This window comes from Castanea sativa, chromosome 11 (genome assembly GCF_040712315.1).
Source record: "Castanea sativa cultivar Marrone di Chiusa Pesio chromosome 11, ASM4071231v1".
NCBI classification, from domain to species: Eukaryota; Viridiplantae; Streptophyta; class Magnoliopsida; order Fagales; family Fagaceae; genus Castanea; species Castanea sativa.
In genome coordinates this window covers 66,104,380-66,126,256 of record NC_134023.1, presented here as the reverse complement: position 1 = coordinate 66,126,256, position 21,877 = coordinate 66,104,380, and the positions used below count along the sequence as shown (strand labels likewise).

At 35.9% G+C, this 21,877-nt stretch overlaps 1 protein-coding gene across 27 annotated transcripts; it reads right to left on the bottom strand.

Annotated features, from left to right (window-relative positions):
• Positions 1 to 5,598: 5,598 nt before the first annotated feature.
• On the bottom strand, positions 5,599 to 11,918 carry LOC142617162 (GDSL esterase/lipase At5g03980-like). Of its 27 annotated transcripts, none has more exons than XR_012840917.1 (10): positions 11,743 to 11,918; positions 11,277 to 11,392; positions 11,065 to 11,151; positions 10,549 to 10,667; positions 10,144 to 10,317; positions 9,748 to 9,842; positions 8,756 to 9,556; positions 7,661 to 7,743; positions 7,429 to 7,563; positions 5,658 to 6,089 (listed from the first exon to the last, which is right to left on the bottom strand). XR_012840917.1 is itself a non-coding variant. In XM_075789890.1 (9 exons), the coding sequence occupies exons 6-9, from the start codon at positions 9,902 to 9,904 to the stop codon at positions 6,002 to 6,004; spliced, it is 429 nt and encodes a 142-aa protein (XP_075646005.1). In that variant the 5' UTR covers positions 9,905 to 9,980; positions 10,144 to 10,317; positions 10,549 to 10,667; positions 11,065 to 11,151; positions 11,277 to 11,392; positions 11,743 to 11,918; the 3' UTR covers positions 5,599 to 6,001. The 27 variants fall into 27 exon arrangements, 5 of the variants coding, with proteins under 5 accessions (XP_075646005.1, XP_075646006.1, XP_075646009.1 ...); XR_012840920.1 differs by having other exon boundaries at positions 7,429 to 7,526; XR_012840929.1 differs by having other exon boundaries at positions 5,658 to 6,055; positions 7,429 to 7,526.
• Between the last annotated feature and the right edge of the window lie 9,959 nt (positions 11,919 to 21,877).

Genomic DNA, 21,877 nt, shown 5'->3' with positions numbered 1-21,877 from the left:
TCTTGTGCTTGTCAAGGGGTGTGGATGAGGAGAGTATTGGAGAAGCTTGGTCATTCTCAAGGCAAGTGTACCTCTGTGTTATGTGATAACAGTTCTACCATTAAGCTATCCAAGAATCCAGTCATGCATGGACGCAGCAAACACATTGATGTAAGATTTCATTTCTTGCGTGATTTGACCAGAGATGGAGTTGTTGAGCTAAAGCATTGTGTTACACAAGAACAAGTTGCAGACATAATGACAAAACCACTCAAGTTGGATATGTTCTTGAAGCTGCGTGAGTCAATGGGTGTGTGTGTGGTACCACAAGTAAACTGAAAGCATTACTGCAATCAGTTTAGGGGAGGAATTGTTGGGGTTGTCAAAGTTCATTCAGTTAATAAATCCTATTATTTAGGACACGTAGGTAGAGTTTGACCATTTCCTTAACCATTTACCATGTTATTAGCCATTTAGCAAGTGGGTTGTTCAACGTGGGTTGTTTGTTTCCTATTTTGTCTCTTTGTAAGGCTTATATAAGTCAACAAGTTACTTTGAATTCAATAAGATATTTGTTTCAGATATTTTCTGAATTGCTTTATGCTTAAAGTTTACAACATTTTCTAAGGAATTTACCGTTACTAGTCTTCCTTTGTGAATTTTCTTAGAAAGCTACCGTTATATCATGCACAACTTTATGAATTTTCTTGGAATGTTACCGTTATCATGCATAGGAAAATGAGGAGGCACCATGTGGTAGTGTTGACTGTTGAGCCCTTTTACACCGAAAGAAAACCCTTTTTGCATCAATGAAGCTAAAGCCAATTTTCTTAGAACAATCACGCACATGCATAGGAAAGTAACAGAGTTTTCAGAGGCAGATCCAAATGAATAATAATGTAGGACAAACAATTTGCCTTAAAAGTCTTTTTGCTTTTTGAATAAATACACACATCTTTGCTTTTTGAGACACAGAGCATGGCTGGAAAAAAACAGAGCCTACAAAGGCTATTTTATGCGGATATCAGGCTAATAGGCATCGTTACAACACTTAACCAAGACGACTTGTCGTATATATTTGTTCTAATTAAAACGACGGTCGTATAACAGATTTTAGAGGATCAGAGTGTTTAAATTCAACACATTTCAAAGAAAAATAAAAGAATGCTGTGTAGATTCGATACCTGACTTCATGATGAACTAATTCAAATAAATTATATTCAAGCAAATATAAAAAATAAAAAATAAATTCTATTTTTTTTACCCACTCATTTTGTTTTATTTAATAAAAACAATGATAAGGCAAGGATTTTTTTTTTTCCACCATGACTATCTGGGTTGTCTTGGGGAATGCGGAATTGAAAAATTTTAGTGGCAGTGTGAGATAGCACTGATCGTTGAACATAACTTTATTTTTATTTTCCATTGCACCAAAGTCTAGAGCACCATGTGAATTTGTGAACATATACCTTGGCCCTTCTTTGCATGATTACACCAATTTAGAGAAGGAAGTGGAAGTGCTTCAACATGCTAGAGAGTGTAATGCTAGAAAGTGTAAAGGCGAAGAAAGTCACCGTTACTAGTTTTCCTTTACGAATTTTCTGAGAAAGTGACCGCTATCATGCACAACTTTATGAATTTTCTTGGAATGGCACCATGTGATTGCTGACTGTTGAGGCCTTTAGCACCGAAAGAAAAAGAAAACCGTGTGGACCCGATTGTACTATTCCCTTTCAGCATCTGCGAAGCTAATGAAAATTTTCTTAGAACGATCATATTCTCAAATGCATGAAAGTCTATGGTATGACCCAGTCTTTTTGCTTTTTGAACTCCCTTCCAGGAAATTTCGCAATACCAATATCATTCATTGTGTCAATTCCGTCAAAAAGGTGGGTCTGACAATTCAGACCTTTTAAATGGAATCTGAATGAGTGAGCCATTTCTTCAGTGGGAACACATTTTGTTGAAAGTTGAATGAGAGTGAGAGAGAGTGAGATAGAAAATGAGATATTAGATATTTTCGAGGGAAAAGCTCTTAGATTAATTTGGGTATTAAGCTTAAGTTAGTTATAATTAGAACTTCTCTGTTCTGTTCTTATATACTCCGCGTGTTTGAGAAACAGAGCATGGCTGGAAAAAACAGAGCCTACAACGGCTATTACATCCCCAGAATATCCAATCAAAATGATCGTTACAGTTTACAACGCCTAACCAAGACGACTTGTCGTACAAATACGCTTTAATATAAACGACTGCAGTATAACGGAGTTCAGAGGACCAGAGTGTTTGCAAATTGCAACTTTGCATTCACTTAATTAAGCTTAATACCCAAATCACTTAAAATTAATTGTACCAGTAAGTTTTCGGTGCGATGCACGGATATTGTTATAATATTTTTATGTAGATTTATTTTTGGAAAATATTATACATATATTATAGCATATTTATTATAAAATTTTATTAGTAATGGATTCATCATAAAAAGTAACAATTATAAACTGCACACATATGTCTATTATAATTATTTTATTCAAATAATGAATAATAGTTAAAACAACTTGGAGTAATATTTAATAATAAAAGCTGATAAAAGCATATTAATTCATTCTATATTACTGATTTTTATTATATGATGTAATAAAAAGCTTCATTACGATTTTTTTTTTCTTCATTCTTCGTTATTGCGGTATGGTAATGCTTGTTATCATCATTAGTTTCTTCATCTTCAATGTTTGAAGTTTAATTCATCCATATTTGTTCAATTTTTGAGCTTTCATCATTTTTTTCCTTTTGTTGCATCATTTGTGTTAATCGCTCATGAATTGACATCAAAAGACTCTTGGTTGGATCTTACAAAATTTGGACTATGTCGCTAAGATTTTTCATAGTATTTGCTTTTATATTAAATTTCAATAATGTTATAGTTTTTTGTATATTTTTTTATTTTTGGAATAGTGTAGCAAAAAGAATTAATATAGCATATTGAATTGTGTTTTTTTTTTTTCTTCCATACTTTTTTATCATTTGAAGGTGCATCAAAAATCTTAGCAACTATATAATTTTCAAAACCATCCTTTAGATTGAATTCATTCAAATGAAGCAGAGAAATCTATTTTTTTCCTAATTTTTTTTTCAAATCACGTGGAATTCGTTCTCCAATATCAACATTTTTACAATAATTTAAATAAGTAATACCTCAGTTTATTTTTCAGCAAGATCTTTTGTAGATTCATTTAGGATTTTCTCAGCATCTCGATCAAATATAACAAAATTTGTTTTGTTAGTTGAATCAAAAACTTCAATTTGAATCATGTATTTGAAGGAGTTTGCAATTGTATATATATAGTAGTTATAGTAAGATAAAAAGATTATAAATATTTGGAGAGTATGTAGTTAATGTGAGTGCCTCTAACTTTGGGATAGAAAGATTTATTTTTGTTTCACATTTTGCACACCAAAATGATTTTGCTTGTGATTTAACATTCCTTTCATAAAGTACGCACAAAATGTAATACCAATCTATTGTTGTATTAGTGTTACTTATTATTGCAATACCTTAGCAATTCACACCTTGCAAAGAACTTTGAAATTAATATGCATTATTTTTTTAATCTAAATAATATGATGTATTATTATTTTTTTACGTAAATGATGAGTATAATTTGAAATGATTAACAAACATTTTTCTTAAGATCTCATTCAATGCATTTTATCTTTACTATTGTCTTCATATTATGTAAATATAAATCCTCCTATAAAAATTGTTTTGCATGTATTTTTGGTTTTTCTTATATAGGATCATGTTTTTTTTACTATTCCTATCATTGAATTGTTTTAAAGAAAATATTAAGTTAATGGCATTTTGTGAGATAGTATATACTATTTATTAAACTTTTTTGTTATTATAAATTTTAGAAATATGCACTTGTCAATTATTTCAGCAACCTCAAGGATCTTAAGATTTATATATATATATTTGTTGCACCAGTCAATGACAGAAATTTGTCTGCATAAATTGCATAAAAAATTATTAATAGACAAAAGCATATTGAATTGAAATTGGAGAAAAATGAAGACATGATTTTATGAGAATGAGATTTTCTAGAAGTATCATCTATATGTGAGGGAGGAAGAAGAGAGTTTGTAAGAGGGTAAGAGTTTTTGCTTTGATTTATAAGTGGGAATGGTCAAACTTGAGTCATAATATGTAAGGTAAGAACTATGCTTAAGTTTTTCATAAACTTTGGTCTACTTTTAAAAGGTAGTCCATTTTATAGTGAACAAATTTTGGTCTAATGGGTCTAATTGTCAAGAACCGCCTATATTTTATATAATAGTAAAAAGAAGTTACTATGATCTATTGAGTAACAGTAAAAAAAACTTAATAAAAAAAAGGTAAAAAATTGCTAAATTTATATAGTGGTAAAAATAAGTTATTATGCTCTATTGGGTAATAATTAAAAAAACTTAATGAAAAAAGGTAAAAAAAATGTTAAATTGTAAAATTGAAGTGTCACGTGGCAGAACCTCATGCACTCTCACATAAGATTTCTGCTTTTATCTATTGGATAACAGTAAAAAAAATTTAATAAAAAGAGGTAAAAAATACTAATTTATATAATGGTAAAAATAAGTTACTATGATCTATTGGGTAATGGTTAAAAAAACTTAATAAAAAAGGTAAAAAAAAGTTAAATATAATACTAGAGTGCCACGTGTCAAAATATCATGCACTCTCACATGAGGTCTCTACTTTTATATATATACTAGTGTTTAACCCACGCAATACGCGGGATCGTTTGGAATCTCATAAAGTAGTGTCCAATATCCCCTAAAATTTTTATAAAGTAGTTTCTTCAAATTACTTCATGTGTGTACTTCCCTATTATGAGAGACTAAAAAAAAACTACAAAAAAAAAAAAAAAGAATCTGACTTTAAGCAACTTAAAATTACATGACAATTTCAAATAGCAAATCTGCCATTCCTAAGAACCACAATGAATCACACCGAAGTAAAACTTGCAAGACAATTTCAAATACCAAATCTACCATTCCTAGGTACCACAATGAATTAAACCATGAGATTAGAGAAAGTTTTACAACCAAAAAGTTTAAAAGAGAAAAATGGCTACAGGTTTATGAAATAGAAAGTCAGAAAAATATTAGTCAAATAATAATGCATAATTAATAGTATGGAATCTCAAATTCCAAAACCAAACCAATATATAACCCTTAAAAGGAACATTGAATCCAACCTTTTAATCACAAAAGAAAAAAGAAAAAGCTGTAATGAATAATCAAGCCACAACATATAAAGAAAACAAAATTCCACCTACAACAAATAAAATGCATACTCAATGGTAGATGGGAATCTCAAATTCTAAAACCAAACCAATTCATAAGTCATTACCCATAAAAACGACATTGAATCTTAATCTTGGCCCTAAATTTCAATTGCAAAACAAAAAATAAAAATAAAAAGCTCACAATCCCCAATAAGCTGCAATGATACAGAGAAAATCTATTAACAACCCATTATTATGTAATCATCTATTCATAAAATTAATAAATAAAAGTAAATCATCTATAAGTACTCAAATCCAAAACACTAAGACACAATAAAAACAATCATACCTTATTCTTTTGAAGGTAATCGATTTTTCTCTTATATTTCTCTATTGTGTAATTATATATTTTTTTTGTTTTATTTCAATAATCTATTGGAAGTGAATCATATGATTCACAGTATTCAGTATTGGGGAATTGACTAATTTGTGTCTTATTTACATTAAATGTATCACTTTTTGAAACCACTCAATCTAAAATTTTATGCTCAATGTTGCTCGATTTGCTTTGCTGGGTGGTTTTATTTCCTTCCTCTGCGTTTGTAAATACAGGACTTTGAGTCCATTTCCTTTTGTAACTTCTCTCAAGCCCATAGATATTACAACCAAGTAGCCTAAAGCCAGAACTGTTTTTGTCAGTCCTACTTAAACTGTGACGCTTTCCCTCCAAAAAGTAGCTAATGTGGAGATTTTGCATCTAGGAACTTGCAAGATGGAAAAGCACATGGAACCTGATTCCACATAACACAATCAATCAGCTTTGACCTGAGGAAGAAAAAACAAATGATAAGAGAAAGATTGGAGGGAGAAATAAAAAGTTATCACAATGAACCAATTGCAAATTATCTACCATCTCAAGCATCAGTGTTGCATAATGAAATATTGCAGATACTTGATTTTTTTTAGTATTCTCCCCAAAAAAAATTCCAAATTTTCATTAAAGCAGAAGAGTACCAATTTGTTGGCATGCCAAAAATAGTGTATACCACCGATACTCAAGACATTGTGAACGCCAATCTAAACCTTGTAAATGGTTTAAGAGGCAGAATCTTGGGAATGGAAAACAGGTGGTGGTTGGGGATGTTGGAGATGCAGAGGAAGGGTCTAAGGAGAGATTTATGAGATTTTGAAGGGTTTATTTAAGAGTTGGGCAATGAAGAAGAAATAGAAGACGGATTGGAGGGTTTTGGGCTACGTTGTTTTGGATAGAAGAAATAGAAGATGGGCACTAATGGTTTTGGGCTGCATTGTTTAAGATTTTGCGTTGTGATTGTTTTTAAATGGTTTTTTCCTACATGGCAGCATCTCCTAAATTGCAGGTATAGAACAATTAATATTTTGTATCTCAATTATAGTTATACTATCTAAAGAACAATAATTCCTACAACGTTTATTTATTTATTTACAATATAACCAAGGACAGTATAACGGAAAAAACTTAGTTTAAAAGTAAATAAATTTTAAAATTAAAAAGAATCTTCTAAAACAACATAAACAATGTTCAGACATGTGGATAAGGGTTATTTAATCCAAACCTAATCCACAATGTATATTGTTTGTTCTTAGATAGGAAATATTGGCATGAAAATCTACAAAATCACCTCCGCAAAAACTAAAAATGAGAGTATTTAAAATGAATGGTTATGCAGTAATCATAATTATTCAGTTTAGATGGATAAGAACTTTAAATGCAGTCAGCCTCCTACTTTAAGTCTATAAAAATTACAAAATCATAAGACTCACCAAGAAGTGGAGAATAACAGTAAACCCAATGGAAACCACAACAATAACTACCATATACTATAACATCAGAATTTTCTTTTTCTCAAAATTTAAAGGGCTTGCTTGAGTTGATCATTTTGATTTACTGAGAAATTAATCAATCCCTTCAGGCAACAAAAATTTGTCATAAGTAGCATAGTTGGTCTAGAATACTGCAAGATATATTGGTAAACAGCCTATTGGGAAGATTCTAGGGATAACCACTCAAATAGCACCATAATTAATGACCCTATGGCACAAAAATAGAGAATTAGGAATCAATAATCATAGAAAGTCATTTTGCAAAAAATAAATTATTTTGCTTACTAAAGAAAAAACTTACTGTAACAACATCCTTTATTGCTTGGACAATTTCTAGAACCATGCGTCTAACCTCCTCAATTGTTTTGCCTTGTAACAATGCATAGTTATAATCATTCCCTTCAATTTCTCCAACCATTAGCATGGTTGTTTTAAGCTTTTCAACACAATTTATCAAACATTAAAAGAAACCCAAAAAAAAACATAGATACTAAATTTAACTTTGTATTATATGCTTAATTCAAATGACCCACCCCTGCAAAATTCTTCCTAAGTCCACCAAAAACCAATGCGGCTTGATCCAAGTAGGGAGAGAAAAGGAACTCTTGTGTTAGAGCTGTGAAATTATAGAACGTAACAAACAACTTTCATTATAATATAACTATGTCAATAAAGTTGGTTAATAAGATGGGTCTGAGGATCTGAATTATAACGCATGAAATCAAGTCAAACAAAAAAATTAAATTAACTTGCATTGTGTACATAAAACAGAACAACAAATCATGCACAGTCCTAAAGCACAGAACAAAGGATAAGGATTTTTCTAGACTCAAACATGCATGTGGTATAAACTTATAGTAGGCAATCAGCAAAGAAGAAGCAGCACAATTTAGCCCCCCCACCCCACTCATATTTTATATGATAATAATATAAATCATATAATAGGTACATTCAAAATAGGATTGACAGGGTAAAAATTCATCAGTTATAGATGTCTCATTCAAACATGGTTTCTTCATGTGGACTTGGCAGCAACAAAAGAAGGAAACCATTTAGGCAATAAACATAAAGATAAAAGAAGTAAAAAAAAAAGTAGGGAAACTATGAACATTAATCTCACGATACCTAACATACACTATACAAATCACATGCATGAACTAATTAAAATATCCTTGTCAGTCCCTAGCAAAGATAGGAAAAACCATGGGACTGCAGCATCATTCTTAATGAACAAAACATGCAACCCACATGATTTTTTTAACACATGATTTTTTTTAAATTGTGATGAGTAAAGAATAAAACATGTTAGCTACGCGAGTTCTTCAACACCACATTATCTTAAAAGTTAAGTTTAAATTTGGGTCAATTGATGTTTTATAAAAACAAATAGCCTAGACAAAATTAAATCTAACACAAATACCCAAAATAAAATAAATCTCTTAAAGCAACTATTTGATTCTAACCAAAAGACTTTAGTTCAAATGGATTCTAACCCAAATTCTAGACTTTAAAGCCGAATTTGTTATTTTTTATTTAAAAGCTTTACCTGCCGATGGGTGGGAATACTATGTTTCTTCATATTCTAGACTTTAAAGCCGTATTTGTTATTTTTTATTTAAAAGCTTTACCTGCCAATGGGTGGGAATACTATGTTTCTTCTTTCTCATTGTCCATCTCTTTTCTCTGTGCGTGACTTACAGTTACCGACTTTCTCTTAATGTTGATTCTAAATGTTGTGGTCTCTTTATATGTAAACAGCGAAAGGTTGTCAGTCATAAGGTTTAAGCAAAAACAATCAAACCAAAATAATCAAAATACCTTAATCTCAGCCAAATATGTATAGCAAAAACAATCTCAGGCCTAAATAATATTTAATGCCAATTTCTTTCTCAAAAAGTAAAAAATGTTTTACAAAATCAAAACTTACTAATAGCAAGTCAGCAAGAGACCAGACGATCGATGGGTTAAGCAATATGTTTTTTTTTTTTTTTTAAATCTTTTGACTATAGCAGCATTAAAGTATGCATTCCTCACTGTCTGCAGCATTGAACAATGTTTCAAAAAGAAACAATTTTGATCCACCTAGCTGCTCACCTTCTTGGCTTCCTACCAAGCCCACCTATAAGCATATGAACTCCCCATCTAATAAGAAGTGACATCATTCAACTTGTAAATCTAGGATTAAGCGGGATGCTCATTAATAGAAAGTGCAATGTAAGGTGAAAACATTAAACTTTTGGGCTCTATAGATTTAATCGAAAGAACAAAATCATTTATTATCATACCTTGTATTCTTGTTTTTGTTAACATTGTAGATGTTTGGATGGGTTGTGGTTATGGCTCATGACCAGTTGTTCCTATTATGGCTCTCTCTGGTTCAAGGTTTTTGAGGGTTTGGTTTCGGGGGAAAATAGGCTAAAAGGAGTTTTCTGTTGCAGATCAAGCCAAATGTTACAAATTGAAAAGTCATTTCAGTTTTTGTTACAGAAGATAGTAATAATTTAACCCACATACAACTAAATTTGACACAGATATGAAAAACAGAAGCAACTCTTAACAAAATTAATTCCTATATCATATTTGTCACCTAACTTAAAATAAATAGATAGAACAAAATTACCGGTAATGGTTCTGAAAGTATGACAGTGGCAGAAGACCAAGAAGGCAGTGGCAGGGCCATCAAATTTCTCTCTCATTGCATTACAGGCTCTTTCTCTGTATATCAGTGAAATAGATTTTTGTTTTACTACAGTGAAATGGTGCAATAAACAACCCATGTCATGCCATAATGTTTGTTATCATCCGCAATTATGTATGCAAGCTCATCAACATTAGTCCAATTACAATTTCCACCTAAAAAATAAAATTAAAGGTAGAATGAAAATCAAAGTCAGCTATACCCAAAATTTAAAAAAAAAAAAAAAAAAAAATTTAATTTCCAAGCAACCATATTCATTCCAGTGTTGGTACATAGGAAAAGGAAAAACAAAAAGAAACTTTAACTTTTCAGACTTACCGTCTCTCTATCGTCCTCTCTCCTTCTGTATCGGCTTATTCCAAACGGTTAATTTAAAGAATCTTCAAATGATGTAATGATCATTCTCTTGTGACTCTAAACTGACTTGGTGGCAGAAATCTAAGTGGGCAAGTTTGCACTCTGATGTAGAGAAGAAACAGAACATAGTGCAAACTGCAAAGCAGATTGGCAAGTAAGGGTTTTTCTTTTGGCCATTTGTGTTTAACGAATGGAAACAGCGGATGCTTTTGTCTAACGCTTGGTTGAGTCTTTTAATTTTTTTTATTTATAGTAAGAGGCTTTCAAACGGTGTTGTGGAAGTAAAAGTAAAAATTTTAAGATTAATCAACGAATGAGAGTATGAAAAACTAAAAAAAGAGGGATTAAAAATTGAACGAATCACACCTAGATTCTTCAATTGGGATATGATTCCAATATCTTCAATCATCTATCCTAGTGATCGCTAACCCTTTTGAAGCAATGGACAAACAAACACCAGCCGTTCTTTTATGCAGCCAAACTCTCTGCATAAAGCCAATTTTTCAACAAATCCATAAGAAACAAATCCATATCAAGTAAATCATATAATATGAATAATCCAAACAGCAAATAAGCCAGAGAACCATATCAGGGAGGAACCAAAACTTTATCATAACAAAACCAAATAATTTTATTCCCCTCTCAATTAATTAAAATAAAATCTAAGATTTCTATATTAAAATTTATTTTCTTTCCCTCATTTTCTCAAAACCCAATAAACGAAAACCCCATCACAGGGTCATATTTATTTCCTAATAAACAAAAACCCCATCACAACCAATGAAAAATCATATCTAAAAACTCGAAACTTTTAATTGTCACACACTGTCTCAGCATCCAAACAGAAAACAAACACACACACAGAGATAGAGAGAGCAATACCTTAGTAGAATTATCGAACACTTTCCGAAGAAGAACTTCATAATTTGAGGGCAACTTCAATTCCCAGAATCAGAGCCACGCAGTCCTCTGGTAAATCACCCAAATTGGGAGAAAATAGAAGAGAAACAGGTGTGAATTGTCAAAGAAGGATCTGCGAATAGTTTTATACAATTTGAAACGGAAATTGAATAATAAAAAAAAAGCATGCCTACCTTTTGAAATGTCTGTTGTTGTAGAGAAGGAATGGGATAGCGTCTGAATCGTCTGTTGCGCTTCCTTTTGGATTTTATTTTTTCCTCCGTTTGTTGGTTTGGAATGGAACATGCAACTATGCAAGCAATAAGACACAAAACAAAAAAAACTTTTGATGAGAGGAAGATTATGTTTGTTGGTTGGAAAACGCTGTTATGATCTAACTGTATATGGAGTTTTAAATTTAAATTGGGAGTAAGTAGTTTCCATTAGAATACAAAATCAAACCAAGTGCAATCCATATATAGAAAACATTTTAAAAAATGGCATGTGAAGTAAGCATGTAGTATAAACCCGAAATTATAATTTTTGCATAGAAAAAGGAACCAACCCATCTATTTTTCAAAAGGAGTCAAAGAAGAACCCTAAAAAATTCGAAAGGAATTTTTCATTGAAAACAGATATACAGAAAAGGAAGATGCTGACCTTCAGAAACGTTTTGTTGCAGAAAAGAGATGAAACAGAGCAGAAGATCAAATCGTGATGGCCGGCCGCACGAACGTCCACTGGATCCCAATTTCTTTTTCCCCTTCTTCCCTTTCTCTGTGTCGCAGTATCGGTAGGTCATTTATTTTAGAGAGAGCAGATATTAAACGCAATCTGATGAAAACAGACGGCTAGGATTTTTTTAACTGAAATGGTTTTTTTTTTTTTTTTTTTAAAACAGACTTTATTTTTAACGTAACCCTTCTTTCTTTTTAATGGTCAGACGTGGCAGGGTTAAAAGTCCAACCATTACACCGTACGAATTTTTTTTTAAAAAGTGTATACGTGTCTGAATTTTAAATAGGTAGTTATCTTATTTGTCAGCACGCCCTTAAATGTAGGAATTAACTTTCTATCAGCTCTGTCTATTATATATATATAGATATAGATATAGATATAGATATAGATATGTTGATTATACTACTCCCAAACAATGAATCATCCCTAAAAAATTATTGTATACTTCTGAAATACCATAAATATGTACTTTCTCCTCTCACATAAATAATAAATCTTATAAATTAAATTAATAATAAGACCTATCATTTATGTGAGAAGAAAAAATACATATCTACCTAATAATTTTCCATCATCCCCGTCTTTGGTCATTAATTATACTGCAATGACTTTAAGCTGATATATGGCAGACGCATGTGCTCTGCATATTTTGCTTTGAAAGTTGAAACATTTAACACAATCTCGTCCTTTAGTGGCAGTGTGTGACAGCACTGATCGTTGAACTTATATAGTTTTTTTTTAAATTTTTTGAGAACATAGGCCTTAGGCCCTTCTTTTATATAAATTTAATTTAATTTTGGAACTTCTAACTAATTTAGGTTTATTTTAAATTAGTTTATTGAAATTGAAATTGAAATTTTTTACTGAAATTAGATAAAAACAATAACTGAAATAATACGTTATAATATATGAATAGTATTAAAAAAATATAATAAACTAATAATTAATAACAAAAATAAACTAAATATTACTTTTTAATTTTTAATTTTAAGGAAAGAAAATATGAAACCAAGTGCAGAGATCACGTTCTTTCGAGAAGAAATGACCAGGCTGCTTCAGCCTTCAGTCATGTCACCAGGAAGGCCAATGACAAATGGACCCAACTGATAAAAGAAGAAAAGGGGCACGGGTTGATAAGAAATAGCATAGATACGTTGGAAACTTAATGTATTTCAACCTACTCCTAAATTTTACTCTTGCTAATAATCATAAGTGTAATGTGACTATATAAAATATTTGAACATGTATTATTCATTTATAAAAAGGCTAAAATTCAGTCAACAACCTGAGATTTGGGTTAATGTGAGTTGCATACAAAATATTTCAAGACTGGCTAACTCGATCCCTAATCACCTTAAGAAAGGAGAAAAAAATGAGTAATGATTTAGGAACTAAGTTGGATTTAAGAACCAAGTTTGTTAATTTAAAAATATCTTTAACCTGACTAGCATTGGAGTAAAACTTTGAAGAGTTAATTGTATTTTACCTTATAAAAAATGAACTTTACAAATTAACAAAATATAATGAATATTCTAGCTATGTATTAGTATTTGGATATTATAATAGTACTTAATATTCACATGAGTATAATTTTATAGTCTAGAATAATTTTTAAGTAATACACACACATATATATATATTATTTGTTTGTGCATACATAATATGTGCATATCAATAGATTTCTACCGACTACAGGCACTGTGACACAAATGGTGAAGATTTTGATACTTCAAATGACGTGGTTTGAATTATTTTAGCATGTGTCGTTACATAAAAATGCTCAATAAAGTCTAATTGATTTTTTTGATAATTTTTTATATTTTTCATAATAATGATATTAAAGAGTAATTTTGGTATCACATACAAAGTTATAACTATTGTCACAACAATTTTACGTAACAGATTGTAATTAGTTGTATGTCACTTTCACATTAACCCATTACTTTTTTCTACGACTTATACACTACCACATGAACATTTATGGTGCTTTATTATGCGATCTTAGAATTTTTTGGTATCAAAACTTTATGAATTTGATTTTTTAAAAGATAATAAAATTTTAATTTGTAATTTTTTATTGATTTAATTGTTATGTCTTTTCATGCCTTTCCAATCTCTCAAAAGGCAATATAAAAATACAAGTCAACAAGGGCTGTTTGGTAGCAGATTTCAAACATCATTATTTAAAATGATGTATCATTATTTAAAATTATGTGAAAATTATGGTTTAAAAAATTTTGTGAAAACACATATTTCTAGTGTTCATAAAGCAAAAAACGTATTTTGTATCATGTTTCAAATAACATGTTTCGATGTTTGAAAAGCATAAAATATGTGTTTAGTGTAAGTGCACAATTGCACCTGGACCCAAGAACAGTTATGGGCTCAGGCCCAATGAGCCTTAAACAATACGAATTTGTAGAGTGTGGGCTTTACACCTAGGTTAGAAGTGTATGGGAAGTAAATGACAAACTAAAGATTACCAGTACCTGGAAACAACAAGGAGTAATGTAAATAGGCCTCCTCGGACGTAAGCCGAGAGCTGTTCTTGTATTATCTCTCTCTCTTTGTCTTTTTTTTCTTTTTAGGTTACAAAAAGTTTCGTCCCGTTTCTGTTCTAGGTCCCTCCTTAAATACTCCTCTTTTTAATACTTTATACACGTGTTGCCCCAATTCCTCCCTTAGCCTAGATATTTCTTTTCTTAGTGCCTTTGAACAGTAACTAGAAGTTTCCCTTCCACTGTTCAAGTGTCACTTCCCCATTAATGCGGCCAGGATGGTAGGTGCAGGGTCTTTAATGTGGAGGTAGCAGCCTTTACCTTTGATATTCTTCCAACATCGGTGCTTCTAGGACATTCAAGGGTTCACCCCCTTTAACCATTGGTCTTGACCGTGTCATTCCCTAACCTTTACCATGAAGTCCCGGGTTCTCTGGTGTCAGTCCGAGGGGAAAAATATCCTCGGCTGGATCCTCGGATCCTCGGCGTATGGGCCGACTTAAAGTACTAACAAGCCCTAAACTCAAGAGCAGGTCGGCCTTCCTTAGCAAGACCCAACGTCCCATATTCCTATCAAGATCTTTTTACTCCCCACAATAGCCCCTCAAAACTCTAATTTTCGACATCCGAGGAGAAAAATAGGGTTTTGATCTAACAAGGATCCATTCCTACCACTTTACAAGTGATGGCACGTGTGGAAATCGTTTCGCGTCCCAGAAGATGCCACTTGGCGGTTTTATTTTCAAAAACGCGCGCATTTATTACTGTAAGTTACTCTTTGTCTCCCACGTTCAACGGTGAGATGGGCATCCAACGGTCCTCGTTACTCCACGAAATTTTAGGCGGGACAAATATAATTTCGAGGCCGCCTTTTCGCACGTCGTGACGCTTCGGGAACCTGCGCCTTCATTTAAGTCATCAGGGATCAATCCCATCAAAACAACAACAATCATTCTTTACCAGCAGAAAACCGTGGAAACCTGTACCTTCAACTTTGTAAGTTCTTGCTCTCTCTATTCTTAACCTTTTCTCCTCGGATACAGTCCTCGGCTGTCTTCGTAAACACCCTCCCCTTTAGAGTTTAACTTTTCGTTCTTTTCTAATGGGTAAGTTTAAGTGTCTAGTTGATACCGTCGCTGGGATGGAGGGCTTTAGGGCTAAGTACCATATTCCCAGCGATGTAGGACTAAAATATTGCCCGGCAGAAGCCGTGGCCGGTTCTAGGAAAGAGGAAGAGGTTATCATCCCTATGATAGCCTTTATAGAGGGTGGGATGACCCTTCCAATGAAACCCGTAATGAGGGAGTACCTTCGCAACCACCGGTTGTGTCCCGATCAATGCCTCCCAAACGTTTTTAGAGTTCTAGGTAGTGTAGATGCTCTGAACGAGCAGATGGGTTTAAACCTCACATGGCACGATGTCGTGTTCCTATATGAGTCCCATAAACTTTCTAAGGTAGGTTATTATATTAAATCTCGGTCCAGCACCGTTAGGCTAATTTCCTGTCTGCCCAAATCAAACAAAGGCATGAAGGACGACTACTTGATCGTGTCCGGGAACTGGCACGACGGCCTCCACTGCCCAGTTCAGTGGGGGGATCCAGGTGCGACGCCGTAGGATTAATCTTCCCACAACACAACTTCTTCTAGCACACACAGAAATGCATATTCGTACTTACTTAAATTTGTTAAACATCTGTGTGAATCTGACCAGGTTTGTTTATTTTGACGTCTTTTTTGCAGATAAGCAGCACGTGCGTCCTCGTCTGAGCCACTGTAACATCGCAGATCTAAACCGAGTACTTCGCTCTGAAGTGTTCGTTAGTGAAGACTTACAACTCCGGGCTGCTCACCTTATTCTAGGATACACTTCCCTTTCCTCGGACTTCCAGGAGATAGAGAACGCCATAATTGCGGGTGACCGAAGACGAAGGAAGATAAACGTAGCTCGGCCCCACTTCCTGGACGATCACGACCTCCCGGACGCTCCTAACACCATTTTGTACAACCGGCCAATAGCAGCAGTTCCCCTTGCTGTGCACTCACAAGCAACTGTCGTTCCAGAAGAGCAGGTGTCTTCTTCACACACTCTTGACGACGAGATAGATCAATTCCATCTCGAAGACACCGAGAGACCTCGCGGGAACCAGTTTGTGGTACTTTCCGACGAGGAGGAAGAAGCCACCGAGGCCTCTGGAATTGCAGGGTTTGTGGTTGCCCTTCCCGAAGACGAATTAGAAGAAGACATGGGAAGAATGGAGGGTCTCCTCACCAACAGGGCTGCTAAAGTTGCAGAGAAAAAGAAAACGGGGACGTCCCAAGTTCCCCCAGCTTTACCTCCTCCTCCTCCTCCAGCTGAGCCAAAACTGCCAGCCGAGGATCCCAAGAAGAAGAGGAAGGGGGATAATGAAGGGATGATTAGTAAAGACCCCAAGAAACCACGCCAACAACTCCCACCGGCCCAGCAGCAGAAGCTGGACAAGGGCAAGGGTAGAGCCCGTTCGGTTGAAATCGGGGAATTCAGGGACGAGGCTGAAGTGCGCCGAGCACCGACCACCTGGTCCCCCGATCTAAGGCTGGACGGCGCACCCATCTCCTGCCAGTCCAGTATAAGGGCGGTTCAACAAGGCCACGCCCACCACCTGGCCGAGGTCTTGGAACGCCCTCTTCTGCTGCCCAAGGACATGGAGACCTTGGAAAAGATGGGCCAGCCACAACTATTCCTCTCACTAAAAAGAGACTTAGCGCTGGTAAGTTTTTCTCCTTTTTTAGGAAGATTCCACTTTTAATAATATTTATAGGTAAGTTTGTTTTTTTTTATTATTCCTAACTCCATCATACTTTGTTACAGGCTATTCAGGAGGTCTTTGTAGCTGAAAAGTTTATTGAAGACACTCGGAAAGTAGCCAGAACTGAGCTTGAAATTAGGCTGGAGACTGAGAAGTCCTTGGGTACAGCCCTTGCCGAGAACGAGAAGCTGACCTCGGAGGTAGCAGATCTGAGGAGAGAGAAAAATGGGGTCGAGTCAAACTTGAAGACTATGAAGACCCAGATAGAAGGACAGCGCAAGCTCCTTCGCGAAAGAGATGAAGAGCTCTCCCAAGCTCAAAGGGAGTGCTCGGATCTGAAGAAGCAACTGGCTTTGATGAAGGAAGAAGCTGGCTCCTTCCATCTCTCTCTTCAAGCTGCCAAGCAGGCAAGTTTCGATGAAGGGGTAGCAACCACAGAGGAGCAGCTGACAGAGGAGTTCGCGGCTTTATGCCGTGAATACTGTCAAAAAGTATGGGGGGAAGCTTTAAACGTAGCAGGAGTTCCCCAATTTTTGGATTTGAGGAAGTCCGAGAACGTTTGGCTTCCCCTAGAAATATAGGAGATTGAAGAGGCTCCTGCTGCTACTCCTATCCCCGAGACAACTCTTCCTGCTCTACCTCCGGTGGTCCCACAGCAAATTCCTGATCCTACAGAACCTTCTGGTTCCAATAAAGAGAAGGAAGGAGGAGTGGATGCAGAGAAGGACTTGAGCCAGACAGTGGAACCCAACGTCCTTCCAACAAAGACAGCGGATAAAGGAAAGCAGGTTATGACTCCTTTTGAGCTGGAGTTGAGAAAGACCGAGGGCACTAGTACCTCTCAGCAAGATCCCCCTCCAACAGCTTAGGACTTAGCTTAGGGCTTCTCTTTTTCCATTTTTTTGAATTATATATGTAATGCACACTCAACTGATTAATGAAGAACGATTCCATTTTTTTGAATTGTATCTGTTTTTACTTTACTCTTTTTGTACTTATTACAAAAGTTTCCCATTAAGTCATATCAGAAGTTTCTCAGAGTATAAAAATCTAACTCCAAGGATTGCACAATCATAACTTCCACATAATCATGCGTATATTATTAAAGATTTAATACAAGGTGACATGGTTAATACATTTGAACAATGCCTCAATTAAAAAGAAGAAAGGACCTCATATAATGATTAAACCCTTGTAAGGCATATCACAGTATCTAGTAAGATGTAAGATCCGAGGACCATTCCTTACACAAATTTACTCAACACTTAAAGATATAAAACTTAAGATCCGAGTTAATAAACAGTAACGTATTAACATCCGGACACAATCAGAAGTTAACTTTAATCAAAGTCATAGTCCGAAGATAAATCTTGAGCAATCTTTCGTTTAATTCTTAAAAATTGTAACTGTAAATGTTAATTTTCCCAAAGTAGGAGGTCCGAGGACCCGGCATAACTAAGGTTCTGTTTAACAAATGATAAGGCATCAATTTCCACAAGGTTTGTGGTCCGAGGACTGCACTTAACCAAGTTTCTGTTTGATTCTTTAGAATAGTAACTTCAAATGTTAATTTTCCCAAAGTAGGAGGTCCGAGGACCCGGCATAACTAAGGTTCTGTTTAACAAATGATAAGACATCAATTTCCACAAGGTTTGTGGTCCGAGGACTGCACTTAACCAAGTTTCGTTTTGATTCATCAGAACAGTAACTTCAAATGTTAATTTTCCCAAAGTAGGAGGTCCGAGGACCCGGCATAACTAAGGTTCTGTTTAACAAATGATAAGACATCAATTTCCACAAGGTTTGTGGTCCGAGGACTGCACTTAACCAAGTTTCTGTTTGATTCTTTAGAACAGTAACTTCAAATGTCAGAGCTAGCCATAACTTTGAAGCATTAATTGACAAAAGCTCATTTGATTAATAATAATACCTTCTAAGATTATTTACATTCCATGGACGTGGTACAATTCGTTCGTCTAGGTCAGCTAGCCTATACGACCCTATGCCTGCTATTGAAACAATGCGATAGGGGCCTTCCCAGTTAGGTCCTAGCTTACCCCATGCTGGGTTCTTAGAAGTGCCTACAACTTTCCTTAATACAAGATCACCAGGTGCAAGTGGCCTTAGCTTCACGTGGGCATCATATCTTCGTTTTAGCTTCTGCTGATAATAAGCCAATTGGACCATAGCTGCCTCACGCCGTTCCTCAAGTAAATCAAGATCTTTCTCTAGAAGTCCCTGGTTATTCTCTGGGCTAAAAGAACTTGTCTTTAAAGTAGGAAAACCAGATTCTAGCGGTATCACCGCCTCGGCTCCATAAGTCATAGAGAATGGCGTTTCTCCAGTGGACCTGCGCGGTGTGGTCCGATATGTCCACAGGGCATGAGGGAGCTCTTCTACCCATTTGCCTTTCGCATCATCCAACCTCTTCTTGAGCCCGTTGACTATGACCTTGTTAACGGTCTCGGCCTGCCCATTTCCTCGAGGATAAGCTGGGGTAGAGTATCTATTTGTGATGCCCATGTCACCACAGTACTGCCTAAAGGCGTTGCTGTCAAATTGAACGCCATTGTCTGAGACAAGTGTATGCGGTATACCAAATCTAGTAATAATATTTTTCCATATAAATTTCTTGGAATCAACATCTCGGATATTGGCTAAGGGCTCAGCTTCAACCCATTTAGTGAAGTAGTCTGTCCCTACGAGCAGCCATCTTTTGTTTCCAGCAGCTCTCGGAAATGGCCCTACAATGTCCAAGCCCCATTGTGCGAAAGGCCAAGGGCTGGAGAGAGGGTTAAGAACCCCTCCAAGTTGGTGAATATTAGGGGCGAACCTCTGACATTGATCACATTTTCTGGCATAGTCCTGAGCCTCCCTCTGCATATTGGGCCACCAATAACCCTGAGTCAGGGCTCTATGGGCTAAGGACCTTCCCCCAGTGTGGCTCCCACAAATTCCCTCATGCAATTCCTCCAGTAATGCTTCTGTTGATTCAGGGTGTACGCACAACAAATACGGTCCTGAAAAGGATCGTTTGTAGAGCTTCTGATCCTCGGACAACCAGAAACGCGGCGCCTTTCGACGTACCTTTTCTGCTTCAACCCTGTCTTCGGGAAGAATGTCATTTTTAAGAAAAGATATGATCGAATCCATCCAGCTAGGACCAGGCCTTATTAGATGGATGCGAGGTGCATTAGCAGTTACAAGAGAAGGTTCTACCAGATCCTCAACGAGAATAACCCTTGGTAGACCTTGAGCCGAGGAGGTGGCCAACGTAGCCAAAGAATCTGCATGAGTGTTTCCACTCCTAGAGACGTGAGCTAAGGCAAAAGAGTCGAATTCAGCCTGCTGACGTTTAACCTGGGCCAAATATTCCTGCATTCTGGGGTCTCTAGCCTCCATGGTCCCCATGACTTGGCCGACCACTAACTGTGAGTCCGAGAACACATGGATTTCCCTGCCACCCATCTTATGTACCATTCGCATGCCTACCAAGACTGCTTCATACTCGGCCTCATTATTAGTAGCCGAGAAGGCCAATCTCAAAGATTTTTCAAAAACAATTCCTTCAGGGGACATTAGAACAAGTCCAACACCAGACCCTTTATGATTAGCAGCCCCATCCACATAAACTTTCCAAGCCGTGGGCGATACGGCTGTGATCACACCAACTGATTTTTCACCCATGTGTGCTTCCTTTGAAGTTTCTTCTAACAATGGTTCAGTAAACTCTGCCACCAAATCAGCGAGGACCTGACCCTTCACCGAGGTACGAGGTTTGTATTTAACATCAAAGGCTCCCAAAATGGTTCCCCATTTTGCCACCCTGCCAGAATAATCAGCACTACGCAACACAGCCTTGAGAGGCAACTGGGTCAAAACAACCACAGTATGAGACTGGAAATAGTGAGGAAGTTTGCGCGTGGCGTGGACTACTGCCAGAAGCGCTTTTTCCAAGGGCAAATAGCGCACCTCGGCCTCATTCAAGGACTTACTAACGTAGTAAATTGGTCTCTGCACTCCATTTTCATTCCTTATAAGAACTAAACTCACCGCATGAATAGCCACGGCCAGATAAGCGAATAAAACCTCGTCCACCTCAGGGCGAGATAAGATGGGTGGCCGAGAAAGATATTGCTTAAGCTGTTGGAAAGCTACCTCGCAGTCCTCGGTCCACCGAAACCCTTTCCACTTGTTCAACAACTGAAAGAAAGGACGGCACCGATCAGCTGACCGAGAAATAAATCTATTCAGCGCAGCAATCATTCCGGTCAATTTTTGAATCTCTTTTGGGTTCCGAGGCGGCTGCAAATTCTGAATAGCCTTAACCTGCACTGGGTTTACCTCTATCCCCCTATGAGTAATCATATATCCCAAGAACTTTCCAGACCCCACACCAAAAGAACACTTGGAGGCGTTAAGGCGCAACTTATATTTCCTTAACATCTGGAAGGTGTCGGCCAAATCTGTCATGTGCGAAGGTACCGTCTTACTCTTCACCACCATATCATCCACATATACTTCTATGGTTTTCCCCGATTCTTTGTTCAAACATTCGGGTCATCATTCTTTGGTAAGTAGCCCCAGCATTTTTTAACCCAAATGGCATGACCTTATAATGATAATTCCCGGTTGGAGTAATGAAAGCAGTCTTCTCCTGATCTTCTAACGCCAAGGGAATTTGGTGGTAACCCTGGAAGGCGTCCAAGAAACTCATCCGAGGATGTCCCACGGTAGCATCTACCAGTTGATCAATCCGTGGCATTGGGA